Genomic DNA, 18,715 nt, shown 5'->3' on the forward strand with positions numbered 1-18,715 from the left:
CCCCCCCCCCACCCTTCCACTGTCAGTCTGAGGATTTCACTGTGGAAGCTGTAAGCAGTTGACGTTGAGTATGAGGCAGAGATAACATACACCTTTTTACAAATGAGAAAAACTTCGTTTGCCAGCTGAATAGCTCTTTAACCCGCCCTGTGCCAAATGACATTAACAACCATCAACCAAACCTTTATAAGGAGACCCCAGTTGTTTTTATTCTCTTGCTAACACCTGGTTTGTTCCTGCTCCCGCCCCCCAACCTTCTGAATTCTGCCATATGCTCATGACTACATTATGACTTTCCTGGTTTTTCTGTTCTTGAGTAGCTTTATCTCCAGAGCTTTGTCTGATTGTCTAATTGAACCGGGTGGTTTTCTAGTGGGTTTTGATCTGAAAGGTAAAGCGTGCAGAGGCACAAATCCAGGCAGTGGAGCTCATAATACAATCCTTGGCACTTCTATCACTCCTTCTGTCCAAGGCTCTTAAAACAGTTACAGAGAGTAACTAATTTAGCCTCTCAGCTGTCTGCAAGGAATGGTGAGTCACTGTTAATATCGCCATGTTACTGAAGGGGAAACTGAGGCACGGAGCTGTTAAGGAGTTTGCCGAAGGGCTCAGAGGCAGTTGGTATCAGAGCTGAACCAGATTTCCTGACCCACCCACACCCCATCCCTAGCCCAAGACTTCTCCGTGTCCTAATGTCTGGCCAAATGGCGCAGGGCCAGATCCTGAAAGGTAGCTAGGTTCCTAACTTCCATTGATTCAATGGGAGTGAAGCATGTAAAAATCATTGAGAACCTGGGCTTAAATGGTTACCTAGCAGCACATTTTGAGTGACGTGTGAGTGGCATTTTTATCTGTGCAGGAAGGTGGCAATCAGTGGAAAACCTTGTTGTGGGGGTTACCTGTGCTGTCCTATGCTGCTGCTGCTCTGTGTCTCTGGGCGAGGTTCTGTACTCCCACTGCTATGGGTGTCACCTCACACATCTTGCCAGGTAGCTGTACTGTCCCTCTGTCCTCCTTCCAGTCAGCAGCAGCCACTGGACTCTGCTCTTACTGGGCAGCTTAGCCACACGCCCCCACCTCCAGTGTTTAGATCCGGGGTTCTCAAACTGGGGGTCGGGACCCCTCAGGGGGTCGCGAGGTTATTAAATGGGGGGTCGCGAGCTGTCAGCCTCACTCCAAACTCCGCTTTGCCTCCAGCATTTATAATGGTGTTAAACATATAAAGAAGTGTTTTTAATTTATAAGGGGGTTGCACTCAGAGGCTTGCTATGTGAAAGGGGTCACCAGTACAACAAAAGTTTGAGAACTACTGGTTTAGATTTCTCAGTTATCCTCCTCGCAGCTCTGCATAGGCAACTTGCTTCCTCCGCCAGTCTGTTCCTGTCAGCACCTGATTGTCTCCCCCACCTCCTGTGCACCCCTCCCAGCACCCCATCTCTCAGCATTAGCCCCATGTCGTCGTCCTTGATTCACCACCCAACCTCCAGAGTCACACCGGTTCACCCCCCAAGCTTAGCTTCCCATCAATTCACCTCATCCCCCTCCCTTCTTTCAGCACGAGCTGTGTCATCCCCTGTCCCTCAGCCAGTGAACGCAGACACAGCCTCACCCTCTCCAGCTCTGCTCCCCTCATCCCTTTGAGAGACAGTTCGGAGTAGGGGAGAGAGGAGCGTCCACATTCCCTCTCCCACCAACAGCTCTGCTTCTCTGGGTTGGTGTGGAGAACACATCCTGAGCTCTGAGCCCTTGGCTACCAAACAGCAATTTAGGACCTCAGGAGTTTATTGCTAAAATCATATACAGTAAATGTTAGAGCCTGATTCAGTGGCACACTGCATTGGAGGCGGGCCGGTCTTATGGTTGAGGCATTGGACTAGGACTCAAGAGAACTAGGTTTAATTCCTAGCTCTGCTGCATGCTCCTTGTGTGACTTTGGGCAAATCATGTTATCTCCGTGTGCCTCAGTTCCCCCAGCTGTAAAGTGGGGATGATCGTACTTCCTGACCTCCCGGGTTCATGTGAGGATACAAGGATCAATGTTTGTGAGGGGCTCAAATGCTCTATGATGAGATAGATCATAGGAATGTAGGGCTGGAACAGACCTTGAGAGGTGATCTAGGCTAGCCCACTGCTCCAATGCAGGATGAAGCAAACCTAGGCCGTCCCCAAAAGGTGTTTGGCCAATTGCTCTTAAAATCCTCCAGTGACGGGGATTCCGCAGCCTCCCTTGGAAGCCTGTTCCAGAACTACCCTTAGAGTTGGAGAGTTTTTCCTTAATATTTAACCTAAATTTCCCTTGCTGCAGATGAAACCCATGACTACTTCTTGTCCTACCTTCAGTGGGCGTGGAGAACAATTGATCTCTGTCCTCTTTATAAGAGCCCTTAACATATTTGAAAACTGTCAGGTCCCCCTCAGTCTTCTTTACTCAAGACTAAATATACCCAGTTTTTTTAATCTGTCCTCATAGGTCAAGTTTTCTAAACCTGTTATCATTTTTTGTTGCTCTTCTCTGGACTCTCCAGTTTATCCACGTCTTTCCTAAAGTGTGGTGCCCAGACCTGGACACAGTACTCCAGCTGAGGCCTCATCTGTGCTGAATAGCACGGGGTAGTTACCTCCCGTGCCTTACCGGTGGCACTTCTCTGAATACATCCCAGAATATTAGCCCTTTTCGCAATGCATCACATTGCTGACACACATTCATAGATCGAGTGTTACGTTATTTATTACATGCATAGGGCCATTCCCCGCTCTCGTTTATGTCAGAGTTACTGTGGGTTTACACTGGCATAACTGAGCACAGACTCTGGCCCATAATTTGCAGCAACAACAGAATATAGGTAAAGAGAGCAAGGCAGGAATTTTTCAGCAAATATATTTTTTTAATGAAAAATGCTGATTTATCAAAACCAAAACTGCTCGCCAAATCTCCCAAATTGAAACATTTTTGCAAAAAAACCTTTTGAAATTGTCAAAATGTTCCTTTTTGACTTTTTCTGAAAGGGAAATTGGGGTCTGAGTCAAAATGACTTTTTGTATACATGTTTTAGTAAATTTAATCTAAAAAAAGTTTGTTTTTTAATGTTTGGGTTGTTGTTGTTTTTTTAAAGTCACCATTGAAACAAAACGTTTCAGTTTACCCTAATTGAATTATCTTTTCAATTTGTCAATGTGTGAAAAATTTCCAGGTTTTGATTCCCCTTCCTGATTCAGAATAGGAAAAATTTTCAAAATCTAAGAAAACTCTCCTGGGCTGGGAGAACCACTTACTGCCCAGCCCTGTGTTGATAAATTGGGGAGGGTTGAGAGAAGAGCCACAGGAATGATTAGCAGTTTGGAAAAAAATAACTCAGGCCATGTCTACACTATCACTTATGTTGGCAAAACTTATGTCACTCAGCGGAGTGAAAAAAACAGAGCATGGGTGGTAGGTGGAGCCCCCCTTCCGGGAGGCTAGCCCCCCTTGCTCCACCCCTTCCACCTGAGGCCCCCCCGCAGCCAGAGCCCCTAGCCCCCTCTCCCTCCACAGCTGGAGCTCTAAGCCCCCCTGCCCCCGGAGGAGTCCCGGGCTGGCTGGAGCTCCCCCAGCCACTCCGCGCCTCCCCTCCTGAGACCCCCAAGCCACCCTGCGGGAATAGCTTACGTCTCTTCCGAATAACCTGAGCTTTTTATATGCGCCATGGAGTCCAGGGAGATTACTGATGAACCAAGGACGTTGAGTAGCACATACCGCCTCCTCAGCTGCCCCAGAACTTGCATGGCGCATAATAATAATCAAAAACTTCCCTGCAACTGGCAGCTGCAGCTGTGCCAGTGCAGGCTTAGCCTTCCCTAGCCTATTATACTCTCTGCCTGTGCGGAAGAACGTCTCCCGCCAACATAGCTACCACCGCTCGTTGGATGTGGTTTAATTATGCCAGCAGGAGAACTCTCTCACATTGGCATAGAGCAGCTACACGAGATCTTACAGCGGTACAGCTGTCTAGTGCAGAGAGAGCCCTACAGTGATAGTCAAAGAACGCCATCTTTTTAGCTTAACAAAGAGAAAGTTTAGGGGTGACTTGATCACAGTCTGGAAGTACCTGCATGGGGAAGAGAAATTGGTGGGCTCTTCAGGCTAGCAGACAGAGGTATGTATAACAAGCTCCAATGGCTGGAAGCTGAAACTAGACCAATTCAGCCTGGAAATAAGGTGCACATTTTTAACTGTGAGGGTAATTAACCATTAGAACAACTTGCCATGGGTTGTGATAGTTTCTTTATCACTGGCCACTTTAAAATCAGGATTAGATGTTTTTCTAAAGATCGGCTCTAGCTCAAATAAGAATTAATTGAGGGAAGTTCTCTGGCCCGGGTTATACGGGAGGTCAGACCAGAGAGTCACAGTGGCCCCTTCCAGCCTAATAATCTATGACTCTATATGCAAGTGACTGATATCAACCTTGTTATCAATCTTTGTTGTTACATTCCAACCCCATACATACCATTAAAAATGCTAGGGAAAGGATTTCCGTCCCAGTGGATTGTTTGATCAATAAAGGCATATGCAGGGAGCAGTTTTAAGTGTCTGTCTTCTATTTATTTTATTTTATTTTATTTTAGGCACTGATAGAGACAGCCCTGACTAGAGTGGTCCTGCCAATGCCTATACTGGTTCTACCTCCAATGATTATGTCTATACTGGAAAAGTAAGTGTTGGGTGATGTGGGGCAGGGGGGAATTTCCAGGGAAAGGGAAGCCGGGGGGAAGTGAGGAACAGCCCTCATGGATAAAGATGTGCAATTTAGGGTATGTCTGCACTGGAGCTGGAAGGCGTCATTTTCTGCTCAGGGAGACATACCTGTGCTAGCTCAGGCTAGTGTGCTAAAACTAGCAATGTAGCCACAGCAGTGCAAGCAGCAGGAGGGGACTAGCCACCCTGAGTCCAATCCCATCTAAGACCCTAAGTATGTTCTCAGGTCAGCTAGCCCACTCGTGCCCCTATGGCTACTCTTTTGTTTTTAGACTGCTAGTTTTATCAGCACTAACACGGGTATGTAACCGGAGGTTACACCTTCAAGCTCCAGTGTGGACATTAACTGTGATTTCAGAAGAAATATCCTCGTCAAACTGGCCAAGGACAAAAGTATACTCCAGTAGATAGCAGTAATTGTATTGTTATTTCGGCATCTTTGGCCATCGGTGTAGAATACTGTAGCATTAACATCGGTATTATGGCTTCTCTTTAAAAGGAAGAAGAAGAAATCTTCTGTCTGAATTGCTGCATTTGCTTGATTACCTTTACTCTTTAGGGGCCTGAAAACCCACTGTATTCAGTGGAAAGATTCCCATTGATTTCAGTGAACTTTGGATCAGGCCGTAAGCATGTAATTTCATGCAGGCCTCGGGCCTCTTTCTGAAAAACTGGGCCTAATTGTATGGAAGCATGGGTAGAATACTAGCCTCAAATGCTGTCTGTTGCATGCTCTGTGAAACTTGGCTTCCTGTGATTAAGATTGGCTCCCTCATGATGTATGGCTCCATGGTATTTCATTGCACTTTTGAGAAATGCTACATTTTTGGTAGCACTTTAGGGTGCGTGTGGTATGGGGTAGTATTATCATAGTATGTCTAATTATCAGTGTCACCGCATTGTAACAAAATATCTGCTACATCCATTTCCCCCTTTCCCTGTGTTCCAGTGTGTCTTTTCTTTTCTGCTAAGAACATAGTGCGGTGAGTTCTTTTTGTTCTGGATGTTTACTCTTTCCTGGCTTTTTTTAAAAAAAATTCTCTGCCAGAGAAGAGGCCATCTACTGTCATCCCATCTGTACACCTCATTCTGTTTCAATGGGCTTCAATGGGGCGTTTGTCACCTGTGAACCTTCAGAGACTGATTACTGCATTGCAGGATAGTGTCTCTAAAGAGCAGCTACCTTTGTTCTGACACTAAACTGGAAGCACTTTTTAAGCAAATGTTAATGATGGGAGCTCTAAAACACTCCACAGACAAAGTAAACAATAATTAGCACGACTGGGTATTGAACCTCAGCTTTGGGTAGCAACAGCTTTGTCCTTGGTCCATAAATGCCATTGGGCTGTGTGAAATTCTCTCTCCTTGTTAACAGGGATCAAGCCTTTTTTTTCTATAAGCGTTAATGGCTGATGTGTTTCTGGGCATCTTGCATTTGTTCATTTGTATTACTGTCGCCTCTCGAGACCCTCTCCAAGACCAGGGCCCCAGAGTGCTAGGTGCTGTTCAAACACATAGTGTCCCTACCCTGGACTCTCTTAAATAGACACGACAGACAAAGGGTGTCAAGAATCACAGTATTATTAGCCCCGTTTTACAGATTAGATAATGAGGCAGAGCGAAATTAAGGCCCTGTCTGCATGGGGATGTTGACTGGAATAATTCCAATTTGGATTAAGCTAAAAAAGAGTGTCCACACAGCTATTCCAGAATAGCTGTTATGCTTTAAAATCGCACCCTACCTTATTGTGGAATAATTTCCTTGTGTAAACAAACCTTAAGTGGCTTGCCCAATATCACAAAGAGAGTCCCAGCCCATAGCTTTAACAAGACCATCCTCCCTCTCTGCTATTCATTATTTCTGTAGCACCAACCTTGTGCTTGGTACTTTCCAAACAGACATGCTGTGAATACTGATGATACTTACTTTTCATCGGTAGCGCTCAAAGCGCTTTACAAAGAAGCTTGGTATGATTATCTCTATTTTACCCATGGGGAAACTGAGGCAAGGGGAGCAGAAGTGACTTGCCCAGTGTCACCCAGGAGGTCAGTGGCAGAGCTAGGAATTGAACCCAGGACTCCTGAGACCCACGTGGCTCGTGCCAAATAAACAGTTTGATGAGTATAAAACTAGCATGTTGTGTGGCATGTGCAAGGTGGTTTAAAGCTCTTATGGAACTTTTGATCCCCTTTGCCCAAAGATCAGGCTATGAACCCAGGTGTCCAGGCCAAATTCCAGCCTGGGGAATTCTGGCATAACCTTAAAATACCTCATTCCGTTCCAGTGGTAGTCACTTTCCTCCCCTTTCCCCCCATGACCTTTTTGGACCTTGCCTTGCCTTGCTCCAGCATCTCCTTTTCCCATTAAGTCCCCCAGGCACTAAGTACTGCCTTCTCCAGCCTGCATTTCCTGAGATGTAGTGATCTTCTCCCACCACCTGTGTTTGCTTTCCCTACTCTAAATCTGTGGCTCTTTCCTGCTGCGTGGACCTCGCTGTGGTTGCTCTGTTCATCCACGTTTGCTCAATGTTTTTCTCAGGCCAGTCATTATAGTATGAGGCTCCTTTCTTGCAGTAAGGAGCTGTCTGCCCCTAAAAATAGGAGATTGACAGCTTTTGGGATGCCAGCAGAGGGTGCCCAAAGACAGGAGTCTCCCAGGGGAGCCAGAAGACTTCACAGGCATGTACCTGGGCAGTTCCACATTTTTTTGCAGGGTTTTTTGTTTTCAGTGGTCAGTGAAATAAATATTTTCAGTCCAATTTCATGACAACTCTCTGAAGAAAAGACTAAAGAGGAAGGCCCTTTTTGGAAGAAGTGAGTTTTCAGTTCAGGTCAGTACAGGAAGGTGGAGGCATAACAGACTGGGTCAGCAAAGAAGGAAAGTCGATTTATAAGGCCAGGTTTTGAGCTGGCCAGTGAAGCTACACAGGTTTACTCCAGGAGAGGATCTGGCCCATAAAGACTCCATTGGGTATTGGCTGGGATTATACATTTTTATATTCATACAATAGTAGTCTATTTGTCATTTTTCTTGAAATCCCAGCTCCTGGAGTCAAACGCTTAGGTGAGAATCTCAAGTTTCAGTTTTTTAAAAAAGTAATTTTTTAGCCCTTGTGGATGCAAAGAAGAGCTTGAAAATGTGACCTGAGTGCCCCCTAAAGGCTCAGACCAACAACCAACAACATTATTTATTATTTTTTAAAAAATCATATTATTTTTAAGCCAATTTCACGGTTTTGGGCCCTGACTTTTGATTTCTGAATGCTTTGGGTTGGCAATACTGTACTTCTATAATGAGGACTAGCAGAAATATAATTTCTCTACTTATTTATAATATTTACAGACAATGCAGTAGATTTTCAAAGGCACAAATGGCGTATAGGCACCCAACTCCCATTGACTTTCAGTGAGAGATAGGTACTTCGCTGCCATTTGTAGCTTTGACGATCTCTCCCATTGTAATATCTAGTTTTGGAAAGCTATGATACGTTATTCTGATTGCTGCCTTACTTTCCTCCCTCTTCAGTTCCAACATGAACTTATCTGCTGCTGTCTTGAGAACTGTTAGTGCTTTAAAAAAATGGTTCCATACATCTGAAAGCATGGTACCAGTTTTCAAGTGCTGCGAAGCTCTATCCTTTATTTATCTATAGCAATTGGTGAATTATCAGCTGCCAAAATCATTTAGTATTGACATGGGGAAAATCCCAAAATTGTAATCACGATTATGTGATTGTTAAGATCTTCTATTTCAAGTCAGTTCAACATTAAACTGCATCTCCCAGTGGTGCTGCATTGCCTCATAGAAGTTGTAATTCAGATGCCTGACCAGACTACATCTTCCATGATGTATCGTACAGCCTGGTCAGAGGAGAGGCTGCATTGCATCATGGGAGACATAGTCAAGCCAGGGAACCTGGCCCATAGGAGAAAATGGTGGCATGAGACTCCTGAACTACAACTCCCATGAGGCAATACAGTACCATGAAGAGATTCAGTTTAATTTTGAATTGGCTTGAAACAAAATGCTTTGGATCAGTTCAACAAACCGAAATATTTCAATACGAGTGTAACCAACCTGAAATGAAGTATTTTGATTTGGTATTCCTGATGGAAAATTGAAAATTTTTGGCAAAATCAGTGAAAATTTTCAATTTTGCAGAAGCTGCCTTTTCTGTCAAAAAATCATTTAAGTGGAAAATTGCCAGGCAGCTCTTTTTCCTGTCTGTCTATCTGAGACACAAGGTGTGTAAGCTTGAAAACTTGTCTCTTTCACCAACAGAAGTTGGTCCAATAAAAAATATGACCTCACCCACATTATCTTCTAATATCCTGGGACCAACAAGGCTATAGCAACACTGCAAACTCTGTCTGTCTGACAGACAGCTGTCTGTCATATCCTGGTTATGGTGGGAAAGTTTTATTGCAATTATAGCAAGAGACATATGAGATGTATTACACATAGCTTTAATTATTAAAAAAATCTCATATTACTTTAAAAATGGTGAGGAAGATGATGATTTATTATTTTTAAGTAGGGTTACCATACGTCCGGTTTTTCTCGGACATGTCCGGCTTTTTGGTAATCAAACCCCCGTCTGGGGGGAATTGCCAAAAAGCCGAACATGTCCGGGAAAAATACCGCCGGCCGGGCACTTCCCCTCCCGCGGCTGCTGCGCTCCCTACCTTGACTCTTCTGCTCTGTTTAAAGCCGAGCTGCCCGAGCGCTACCTGCTTCGGGCAGCCTCCATGCTTCCGGACCCTGAGCCACCGGCTGGGCACTTCCCCTCCCAGGCTCCGGGGGCGCAGGGTCCAGAGGCATGGGGGCTGCCCGAAGCCGGTAGCGCTCGGGCAGCTCAACTCTTAAACACAGCCAAAGAGTCAGGGGAGGAGCACAGCAGCTGGAGCCTGGGAAGGGAAGTGCCCGGCCGGGGGCACAGGGTCCGGAGGCATAGGGGCTGCCCGAAGCCCGAGTGCTACCGGCTTCACGGTTTGCCGGGCAGCCTCCAGACCCTGCGCCGCCGGCTGGGCGCTTCCCCTCCCGGGCTCCAGCTGAGCTGGGGAAGCGCCGGCCGGGGGCGCAGGGTCTGGGGACTGACCAGCAAACCATGAAGCCAGTAGGGCTCGGGCAGCCCTTTTCGCGTGGCTGGGACGGAGGAGGGGGAATGCAGGGCGCTCAGGGGAGGGTTAGGGCGGGGACTTTGGGGAAGGGGCGGGGAATGAGCAGAGTTGGGGTGGGGAAGGGGCGGGGTCGGGGGTTGGGAAGGGGCGGGGCCAGGGCCCCGTGGAGTGTCCTCTTTTTTTATTTTTTAAATATGGTAACCCTATTTTAAGGCTGAAGGTGATTTTAATTAAACCTAGGCCTGAGTCACAAAGTTCCATCTGGATCTTCCTCACAGTTCTGCTGTGTTTGAATCTGAGGTTGTGGTTAATGAGAAAAGTGACTTTTACAAATGCCACTCTGATTCCTTGTGTATGGGGCCAGGGGTAAATTGGTGTAATTTCCTTGACTTAAGTGGAGCTGTGTTCCATCAGCTGAGGATCTGCCCATAGTCCCCATCAATGGTTTTTAGCTTAAAACAAGACTAATACCGTGTTGTTGGGGGGTTTTGTCCCAATATTTTAAAAGTTTATTTTACTGGCCAGGTCCTGGTCGTCGTCTTTCCACTTGGATCCAGGTCTTTCATCTCTCCCAGCCATATCTCGCATCTCTCCATCTGCATGTTTTAACTCCCCCAGCTGCCTCTCTCATCTCTCATGCCATTTTTTTCAGCTCTCTTGGCGTCTCTAGTCTCTGCCTGCTGCGTATTTTAACTCCCTGGCCTTCGTTCTTTGCTCTGTTACCTCCCACCGCTCAGCTCCCTGGTGTTCCGTTCTTTCACCATGTCTCATGCATCTCCTGCTGCTTGGACACGGTGTGGCATCATCCAACCTATAGAATCAACATTTATTTCGGGATGGCGTGCGCTGTGTGATCAGCATAATGCCAGTTATTTTGCACAGATATATTCTTATTTCAGTTGTATAATTAACAATAGCTATGTTAAGACAATAAAATATTGTCTTATTATTGTCTTATCATTTAATAAAATATAAATATGGTTTAGCCTCATCCATGAAAGTAAGAAAATTCTAAGTATGGCACATAAATAATCTTAAAGCAGAAGGAAGTAGACGAACTCATCATGTGCCTTCTCTGGTGTAGACTCACTGGACCCCTCACATAACTCTGGCTTCAGTGGAGTTACACCAGGAATGAATTTATCCTGCATGCGTCTGACGAAGTGGATATTCACCCACGAAAGCTCATGCTCCAATACGTCTGTTAGTCTATAAGGTGCCACAGGGCTCTTGGTCGCTTTATCCTACTTGTATCTCACAATGTTGTCATCATTCAGATACTTGTATGTATCCTATTGTGCCTTGGTTCTAGAAAGATGAGGAAGAAACGGCGCAAGGAGTCTCCAACTAAGTATCAGTTACCACAGCCGTGTTCCCAGCATCCTCCCATTTCCCTCACCCAGCTTCCGTCTTCTCTCACAGAAATCGAATTAGAACCTGTTCATTGTATGGATTATAACCCCGTTCTCAGACACAATTGCAGCCTAGTATGGCTGGCCTAACACGGTTATGAACTACAGCCCTTGCCGGATGCGCCCATTGAATTAATTGGGAACAGGACTGGGCCTCATCTTCGGAAGTGGTTCTGTGTGTTACCTAATGGGGCTTTTGGGGCTCGCTTAAGTCTTAAAATCCTCAGTCCGCACTGGGCAAAGAAACCAGATTAGCAGTAGCCATGCTGGAAAACACAAAAGAGTTATTGCTAGCATGATTCAAGCCATAATGTTGACAGGTCCCAATGACTTTTTTCAGCCATCCAGGTAAGGTCGGCTAAGCCAGTTACAGTGGTGAGCGTATCAGAGGCCGCTGTACTCTTAGAAAGTTAGTTTGGTATAAATGAAGTAGGGCTGTTGATTAATCACAGTTAACTCACGCGATTAACACAAGAAAATTAATTGTGATTAAAAATTAATCCTGATTAATCACCGTTTTAATTGCACTGTTAAGCAATAGAATACCAATTGAAATTTATGAAATATTTTGGATGTTTTTCTACATTTTCATATATATTGTATTCAGGGCTGGCTCCAGGCACCAGCTTCTCAAGCAGGTGTTTGGGGCGGCCGCTCCGGAGAGGAGCGGCAGGTCCAGGTATTCAGCGGCAATTCGGCGGACGGTCCCTCAGTCTGCCTGCGAGTGAAGGACCTCCCGCCGAATTGCCGCTGCAGATCGCAATCGCGGCTTTTTTTAGATCGCGATTGCGGCTTTTTTTTTTTTTTTTTGGCTGCTTGGGGCGGCCAAAACCCTGGAGCCGGCCCTGATTGTATTCTGTGTTGTAATTGAAATCAAAGTGTATATTATTTTTATTACAAATATTTGCACTGTAAAAAGAAATAGTATTTTTCAGTTCACCTCATACAAGTACTGTAGTGCAATCTCTTTGCCAATAAAGTGCAACTTACAAATGTAGATTTTTTTTTGTTAGAGAACTGCACTCAAAAACAAAACAATGTAAAACTTCAGAGCCTACAAGTCCACTCAGTCCTACTTCTTGTTCAGCCAATCGCTAAGACAAACAAGTTATTTTGCATTTATAGAAGATAAAGCTGCCCTCTTCTCATTTACAATGTCACCAGAAAGTGAGAACAGGCATTTGCATGGCACATTATGTGCCAGATATGCTAAACATTTGTATGCCCCTTCATGCTTCAGCCACTATTCCAGAGGACATGCTTCCATTCTGATGACACTCGTTAAAAAAATAATGCATTAATTAAATTTGTGACTGAACTCCTTGGGAGAGAATTGTATGTCCCCTTCTCTGTTTTACCCACATTCTGCCATATATTTCATGTTATAGCAATCTCGGATGATGAGCCAGCACTTGTTCATTTTAAGAACACTTTCACTGCAGTTTTGACAAAACACAAAGAAGGTACCAATGTGAGATTTCTAAACATAGGTACAGCACTCACCTAAGGTTTAAGAATCTGAAGTGCCGGCAAAATCTGAAAGGGACGAAGTGTGGAGCACGCTTTCAGAAGTATTAAAAGAGCAACACTCCAATGTGGAAACTGCAGAACTCAAACCACCAAAAAGTAAAATCAACCTTCTGCTGGTGGCATCTGACTCAGATAATGAAAATGAACATGCGTCGGTCTGCACTGCTTTGGATTGTTATTGAGCAGAACCCATCATCAGCATGGACGCATGTCCCCTGGAATGGTGGTTGAAGCATGAAGGCACATGTGAATCTTTAGCACATCTGGCACAGAAATATCTTGCGATGCCGGCTACAACAGTGCCATGAGAATGCCTGTTCTCACTTTCAGATGACATTGTATACAAGAAGCGGGCAGCATTATCTCCTGCAAATGTAAACAAACTTGTTTGTCTGAGCGATTGGCTGAACAAGAAGTAGGAGTAAGTGGACTTGCAGGCTCTAAAACTTTACATTGTTTTATTTTTGAATGCAGTTATTTTTGTACATAATTCTACATTTGTAAGTTCAACTTTCATGATAAAGAGATTGCACTACAGTACTTGGGTGAATTGAAAAATACGACTACTTTTGTGTTTTTACAGTGCAGATACTTGCAATCAAAAATAAATATAAAGTGAGCAGTGTACATTTTGCATTCTGTGTTGTAATTGAAATCAATATATTTGAAAATGTAGAAAACATCCAAAAATATTTAAATAAATGGTATTCTATCATTGTTTAACAGTGCGATTAATCCTGCAATTAATTTTTTTAATCGCTTGACAGCCCTAAAATTAAATATTTGGGGACATACATAGGTATCCACTTGGCATTTCAGTTTTATCCAGACTCCTGTCCAGGAGAAAATAAGCTATGTTGTTATTTTATCTTTTTATATGGCATGACGAGTGTGCATAGAGCTTATAAAGACATGGGATCAAATACTCTGCTGAGTGTAAGTTGGCACATCTTCAGTGGAGTCCGTGGAACTGCTCCAGTTTACACCAGTAGAGTTTTTGGCCCGGTGCCTCTACTCCAGAGAGCTTACACCCTAAATCAGGTATGTCAGACATACAGCCCGGGTGCCAGACCCAGCCTGCTGGATGTATCTACGTGGCCTATATGATATTTGGATTGTGAAGAATCTCAGTTTTCATTTAAAAAAAAAAAGTTTCTAGCCCTTGCAGTTGTCAAAAAAAAACCCAACCTTTCCAAACCCAAACTGAGCGAAGACAATGCTGTGTTTTCTTGAGTATGTGGAGAGCCTGAAACAGTAGCCTAGAGGGGTGAACTCTCTGCCCTCTGTTGATCCAACCACTGTGTCAGCACTACAGCCCATGGTGGCCCATTAACCATTTCGTTGGTGATCACTTCAGTGGAGAGAACTGAGAATGGGTTTCAGGTGCCGGGGCCAGTGTGGAAGAAGGCACAAAGACGAGCGGAGAGCAGCGAGGCAGAGGGGAAGGAGGACATGTTGGCAGAGCAGAGAGAGCAAGGGCTGTGAAGTGAGAACAGAGATGTAGGCAGGAGAGAGTCTCGGAGCTGTGCAAGGCCTAAAAGGCAAGGCTGAGAAGCTGGAACTCGATGCAGAAGGTGGGATGAGGCAAGAGGAGAGGAGTGAAAGGAGAGGAGGCTGAGCTTGGCTGCTTCATTCTGAGTGGTCTGGAGGGGCGCAAGCAGCAGTTGTGGCAGAAGGCCAGGGAGCATGAAGCTGCAGCTTAGGTTCCTTGGGGTATGTTTATAATACCACACTGCACTTTTCAGCAGTGACTCTGATGATACAAAGGTGAAAACGGTCTTCTCACACCCTGCGTGTTGCCCTATGAAATTCTATTAGAGCAGTCCCCGTCCTTTCCCTACAAGACAAGTTTGCCCATTGCAAAACAGCCCCCCACAGCTGATACCCCAGGGTCCCCGGTGGGCAGTCTCAGAGAAATGGACATGGGGTTGGAGACTGAGCTCCCTCCTTGAGGCATATTAGCTGGTTGGCATTTCAGCTGCCCGTGCTGTGCCCATTCTGTAGATACCAAGTGAAATCCAGTCTCCAGCGCATCTGTCACCAGCACAAAATTCCCTTAAAAACATCTGGGAAGTGGGGAAGTTGCAGTCACTTTGTTAATTCTGTTCTAGTCAGCAGAATTATTTTCTGTCCAATCCCGGAAGCGCAGTTAGACCTTTCAGCAGCATTTGTAGAGTGGAGAGGTGGTGTCAAGATTTTAACAGGAACAACGAGGAGTCCGGTGGCACCTTAAAGACTAACAGATTTATTTGGGCATAAGCTTTCGTGGGTAAAAAACATCTGAAGAAGTGGGGTTTTTTACCCATGAAAGCTTATGCCCAACTAAATCTGTTAGTCTTTAAGGTGCCACCAGACTCCTCGTTGTTTTTGTGGATACAGACTAACACAGCTACCCCTCTGATACTAAGATTTTAACAGGGACTCACACAATAATTTCTTCCTCCCTCTCCCTTAACCTGTGACCCCAGTGTCTTGGGGTTTGTGTGCTGTGTTGGAGAGGAGAACTGGGAATCAATTAATTTGTTTTTCAAGTTAAATGAAAAGGGTTTCTCATAACCAGAGCCAAAGAAGGTGGCAGAACCTTTTGGCAAACAGACTTGTACTAGAGACCCTTGGCTGGAAATCTTTATACTATGGAGTGGATAAGTAGGGCTACTGGTTTGATTTGTTCATGGGGAGGATTCTGTTCTATTCTATTCTATATAGGTCCTTATACCACACTCATTGCTGGAGTATCTTAGCGCCTTTCAGTAGAGAATTAAGCAATGTGACTGCACATCTGTCACATTTTTTGTTCTCTCATCCTCTTCACAGTGTGTGTGCAGTGGAGTGTTTTCTTTTGGAGGGCTTATACACCCACATGTACGTACATTATACACCCAAATGTACATATGCTGCTATGTGTTTATATTAGAGATGACAAGGTCAAAGACGTGTCCCTAGCACTTAGAATGGAAAGTGGTGAGGTTCGTGGTGGTCCTTAGTTCCTGAGGGATTTCATTTTGCCATCTCCGACCGGCCCCTGAAAAACCTCTGTCTCCTGCACAGACAAGCTCTACTCTTATTTCAGAGAGTTCCTGTGACGGGTTGGATCACAGAAACCCCCTTGGTAGTTGCCATCCAATGTGCCAAGACTACTTTTATTCCTGTTTTCCCTGCCAGCTCAGGACTCCAGCACCTGTCTTGCTGAGCCAGACACTCCTGTCTGCTCCAACACAGACCCTGGGTCTGAATCACTTGCCTCAAAGCTGCAAGTTTACCTGAAAACATCTCACAGAAGTGTGCTTGTCTTTCACACTCAGATGCCCAACTCCCAATGAGGTCTAAACCCAAATAAATCCATTTTACCCTGCATAAAGCTTATGCAGGGCAAACTCATAAATTGTTTGCCCTCTATAACACTGATAGAGAGATATGCACAGTTGTTTGCTCCCCCAGTTATTAATACATACTCTGAGTTAATTACTAAGTAGAAAGTGATTTTATTAAATACAGAAAATAGGATTTAAGTGGTTCCAAGTAGTAACAGACAGAACAAAATAAGTCACCAGGCAAAATAAAATAAAATGCACAAATCTATGCCTAATCAAACTGAATACAGATAATCTCACCCTCAGAGATGCTTCAGTAAGTTTTTTCTCAGACTGGACAACTTCCAGGCCTGGGCACAATTCTTTCCCCCGGTACAGCTCTTATTCCAGCTCAGGTGATAGCTAGCGGATTCTTCATGATGGCTTCTCCCCCGCACTGTTCTCTTCCACCCCTTTATATATCTTTTGCATAAGGCGGGAACCCTTTGTCGTCCCCCCCCCGTCCCCCCCCAGAAAAGCACCCAGGTTAAAGATGGATTCCAGGTCAGGTGCTATGATCACATGTCACTGCAAGACCTCATTACCCACTTGCCAGCACACACATAGGCTACGTCCTCACTACGGGGGGGGGGGGGGGTGTCGATTTAAGATACACAAATTCAGCTACGTGAATAGCGTAGCTGAATTCGACGTATCGGAGCCGACTTACCCCGCTGTGAGGACGGTGGCAAATCGACCTCCGCAGCTCCCCCGTCGACGGCACTTACTCCTACCTCCGCTGGTGGAGTAGAAGCGTCGATTCAGGGATCGATTGTCGCATCCCGACGAGACGCGATAATTTGATCCCCGAGAGATCGATTTCTACCCGCCGATTCAGGCGGGTAGTGTAGACCTGCCCATATACAGGAAGACTTACAGGTGAAACAGAGCCATCTGCAGACAATGGCCCTGGTTAATGGGAGTCATCAAGATTCCAAACCACTATTAATGGCCCACACTTTGCATAATTACAATAGGCCCTTAGAGTTATATTTCATATTTCTAGTTTTAGATACAAGAGTGGTACATTTATACAAATAGTATGATCACACTCAGTAGATTATAAGCTTTGTAATGATACCTTACAAGAGACCTTTTGCATGAAGCATATTCCAGTTATATTATATTCACTTATCCTATTTTTATAAAACTATTACAGTTACATTATATTCACTCCTTATTATATTTTTATAAAACCATATAGACTGCACAACATCACAGTGCAATTGTGCCAGAGGAGAAAGATCATTGACAACAGTCCCCATCCCAAAGATGTAGGCTCTTTAGGTAACCTCGACCCAGGCTGTTGAGTGCTTTGAAGATAAGGATTGAGACCTTGAACTTGGTTTGGTAGTGCAGGGAGTGGAGGACAGGTGCGATGTGCTCACGTTGCTCAGGAGATCTGCCGTGTTCTGTACCAGTTGGAGTTTGCTAAGGGCTGAAGGTTTCATGCCCAGGTATGTCACTTTGCTGTAGCCAGAAGGCAAAGGGCATAAAGTTCAAGACACTGGTTATATTGTTTTAATCAAAATATCCTTAATTCTGCAATGAAGACAGTTGAGCACCATTTTATGCACCATTTAAAATCATCTCAAGCCACTGACTGGGCAAGGCACCAGCAGAGTGTCTTTACAATCATTTATTTTTGGTAGTGCCCGGCTTTCCAAACACTTTGCAAGGTTGGTCCCTGTCCCAAGGAGCTCCCAGCTGAAGGACAATCAGACACGTAGATAGAGGTGAGGGAAAGGGGGAACAACAACAACAGGCAATTTATGTACAAGACAGCTCAGTTCACTGTAGGTTGCCCAGCAGAAGTGGGTCTTCAAGAGGGACTTACGTGCAGGCAGGGTTGAGACCCTGTGGTAATCTCCGGGAGGTCGTACTGTGCACAGTGGGCCACATGGAAGAAGGCACGGGGTCACGGGGTGCGGAACTGGCCAGTCATCCGATGAGGCTGGTAATGTCGGCAGAGTGTGGGGACTAAGGGGAATCCGTAGAGAACGTCAAAGTTTTACCGCCTAAAGATGAGTTTCTTCTCTCTCTTAACCTCCCTTCTAGCCCAGATTTTAACGTGATAGGTCTCCAGGTGAAATCGCTCAGCTGACAGCCTCACAGCCACGTGCACCCATGCCATGCTGAGGCTCCCACATGTCCTAAGTCGCAGCTGTTTTTCCTTTTAAAAGGAAAATCCTGGAGTCCCTGGCTCTCCTGACAGCTGCCTTATCGCAACCAAAGCACAGCATTCTCTTGGGTGACCCTCAACGGTGGGGTGGGGATGGCTTGTAGGACATCTGGGGGAAGCTTCCCCAGGGAACTGATTTTAAAAATAGAGGCCATCCAGCTGGCAAAATAAATGTGCTCATCAGGTAGATTTTTCTGATCCCTAGGGATAAGTTGCTTGTGGCAGGGGTGGATTAGCAGGATCCAGATACAGGACAGTTCCCTCAAGGACAGGAAAATCACCCCATACATTCCTTTATTTTGGAAGTGCAGCTTTAACAAGGGGCTCTGAGTAGCCCCCTCCTGCCTGGGATGTGTCTCAGGATACTCAGGGCTTTGACCCACAA

At 45.2% G+C, this 18,715-nt stretch overlaps 1 protein-coding gene across 1 annotated transcript in view; it reads left to right on the top strand.

The window, feature by feature from the left end:
* Nucleotides 1–18,715, top strand: part of LOC117878389 (sideroflexin-5) — a gene marked incomplete in the record, with an annotated part of 121,459 nt that overhangs the window by 66,799 nt on the left and 35,945 nt on the right. Inside the window, 1 exon segment of the mRNA XM_034772553.1 lies at nt 4,606–4,691. Coding sequence (XP_034628444.1) covers nt 4,606–4,691 — 86 coding nt within the window.

The sequence above is a fragment of the Trachemys scripta genome, chromosome 5, assembly GCF_013100865.1.
Source record: "Trachemys scripta elegans isolate TJP31775 chromosome 5, CAS_Tse_1.0, whole genome shotgun sequence".
In the NCBI taxonomy this organism is placed as follows: Eukaryota; Metazoa; Chordata; order Testudines; family Emydidae; genus Trachemys; species Trachemys scripta.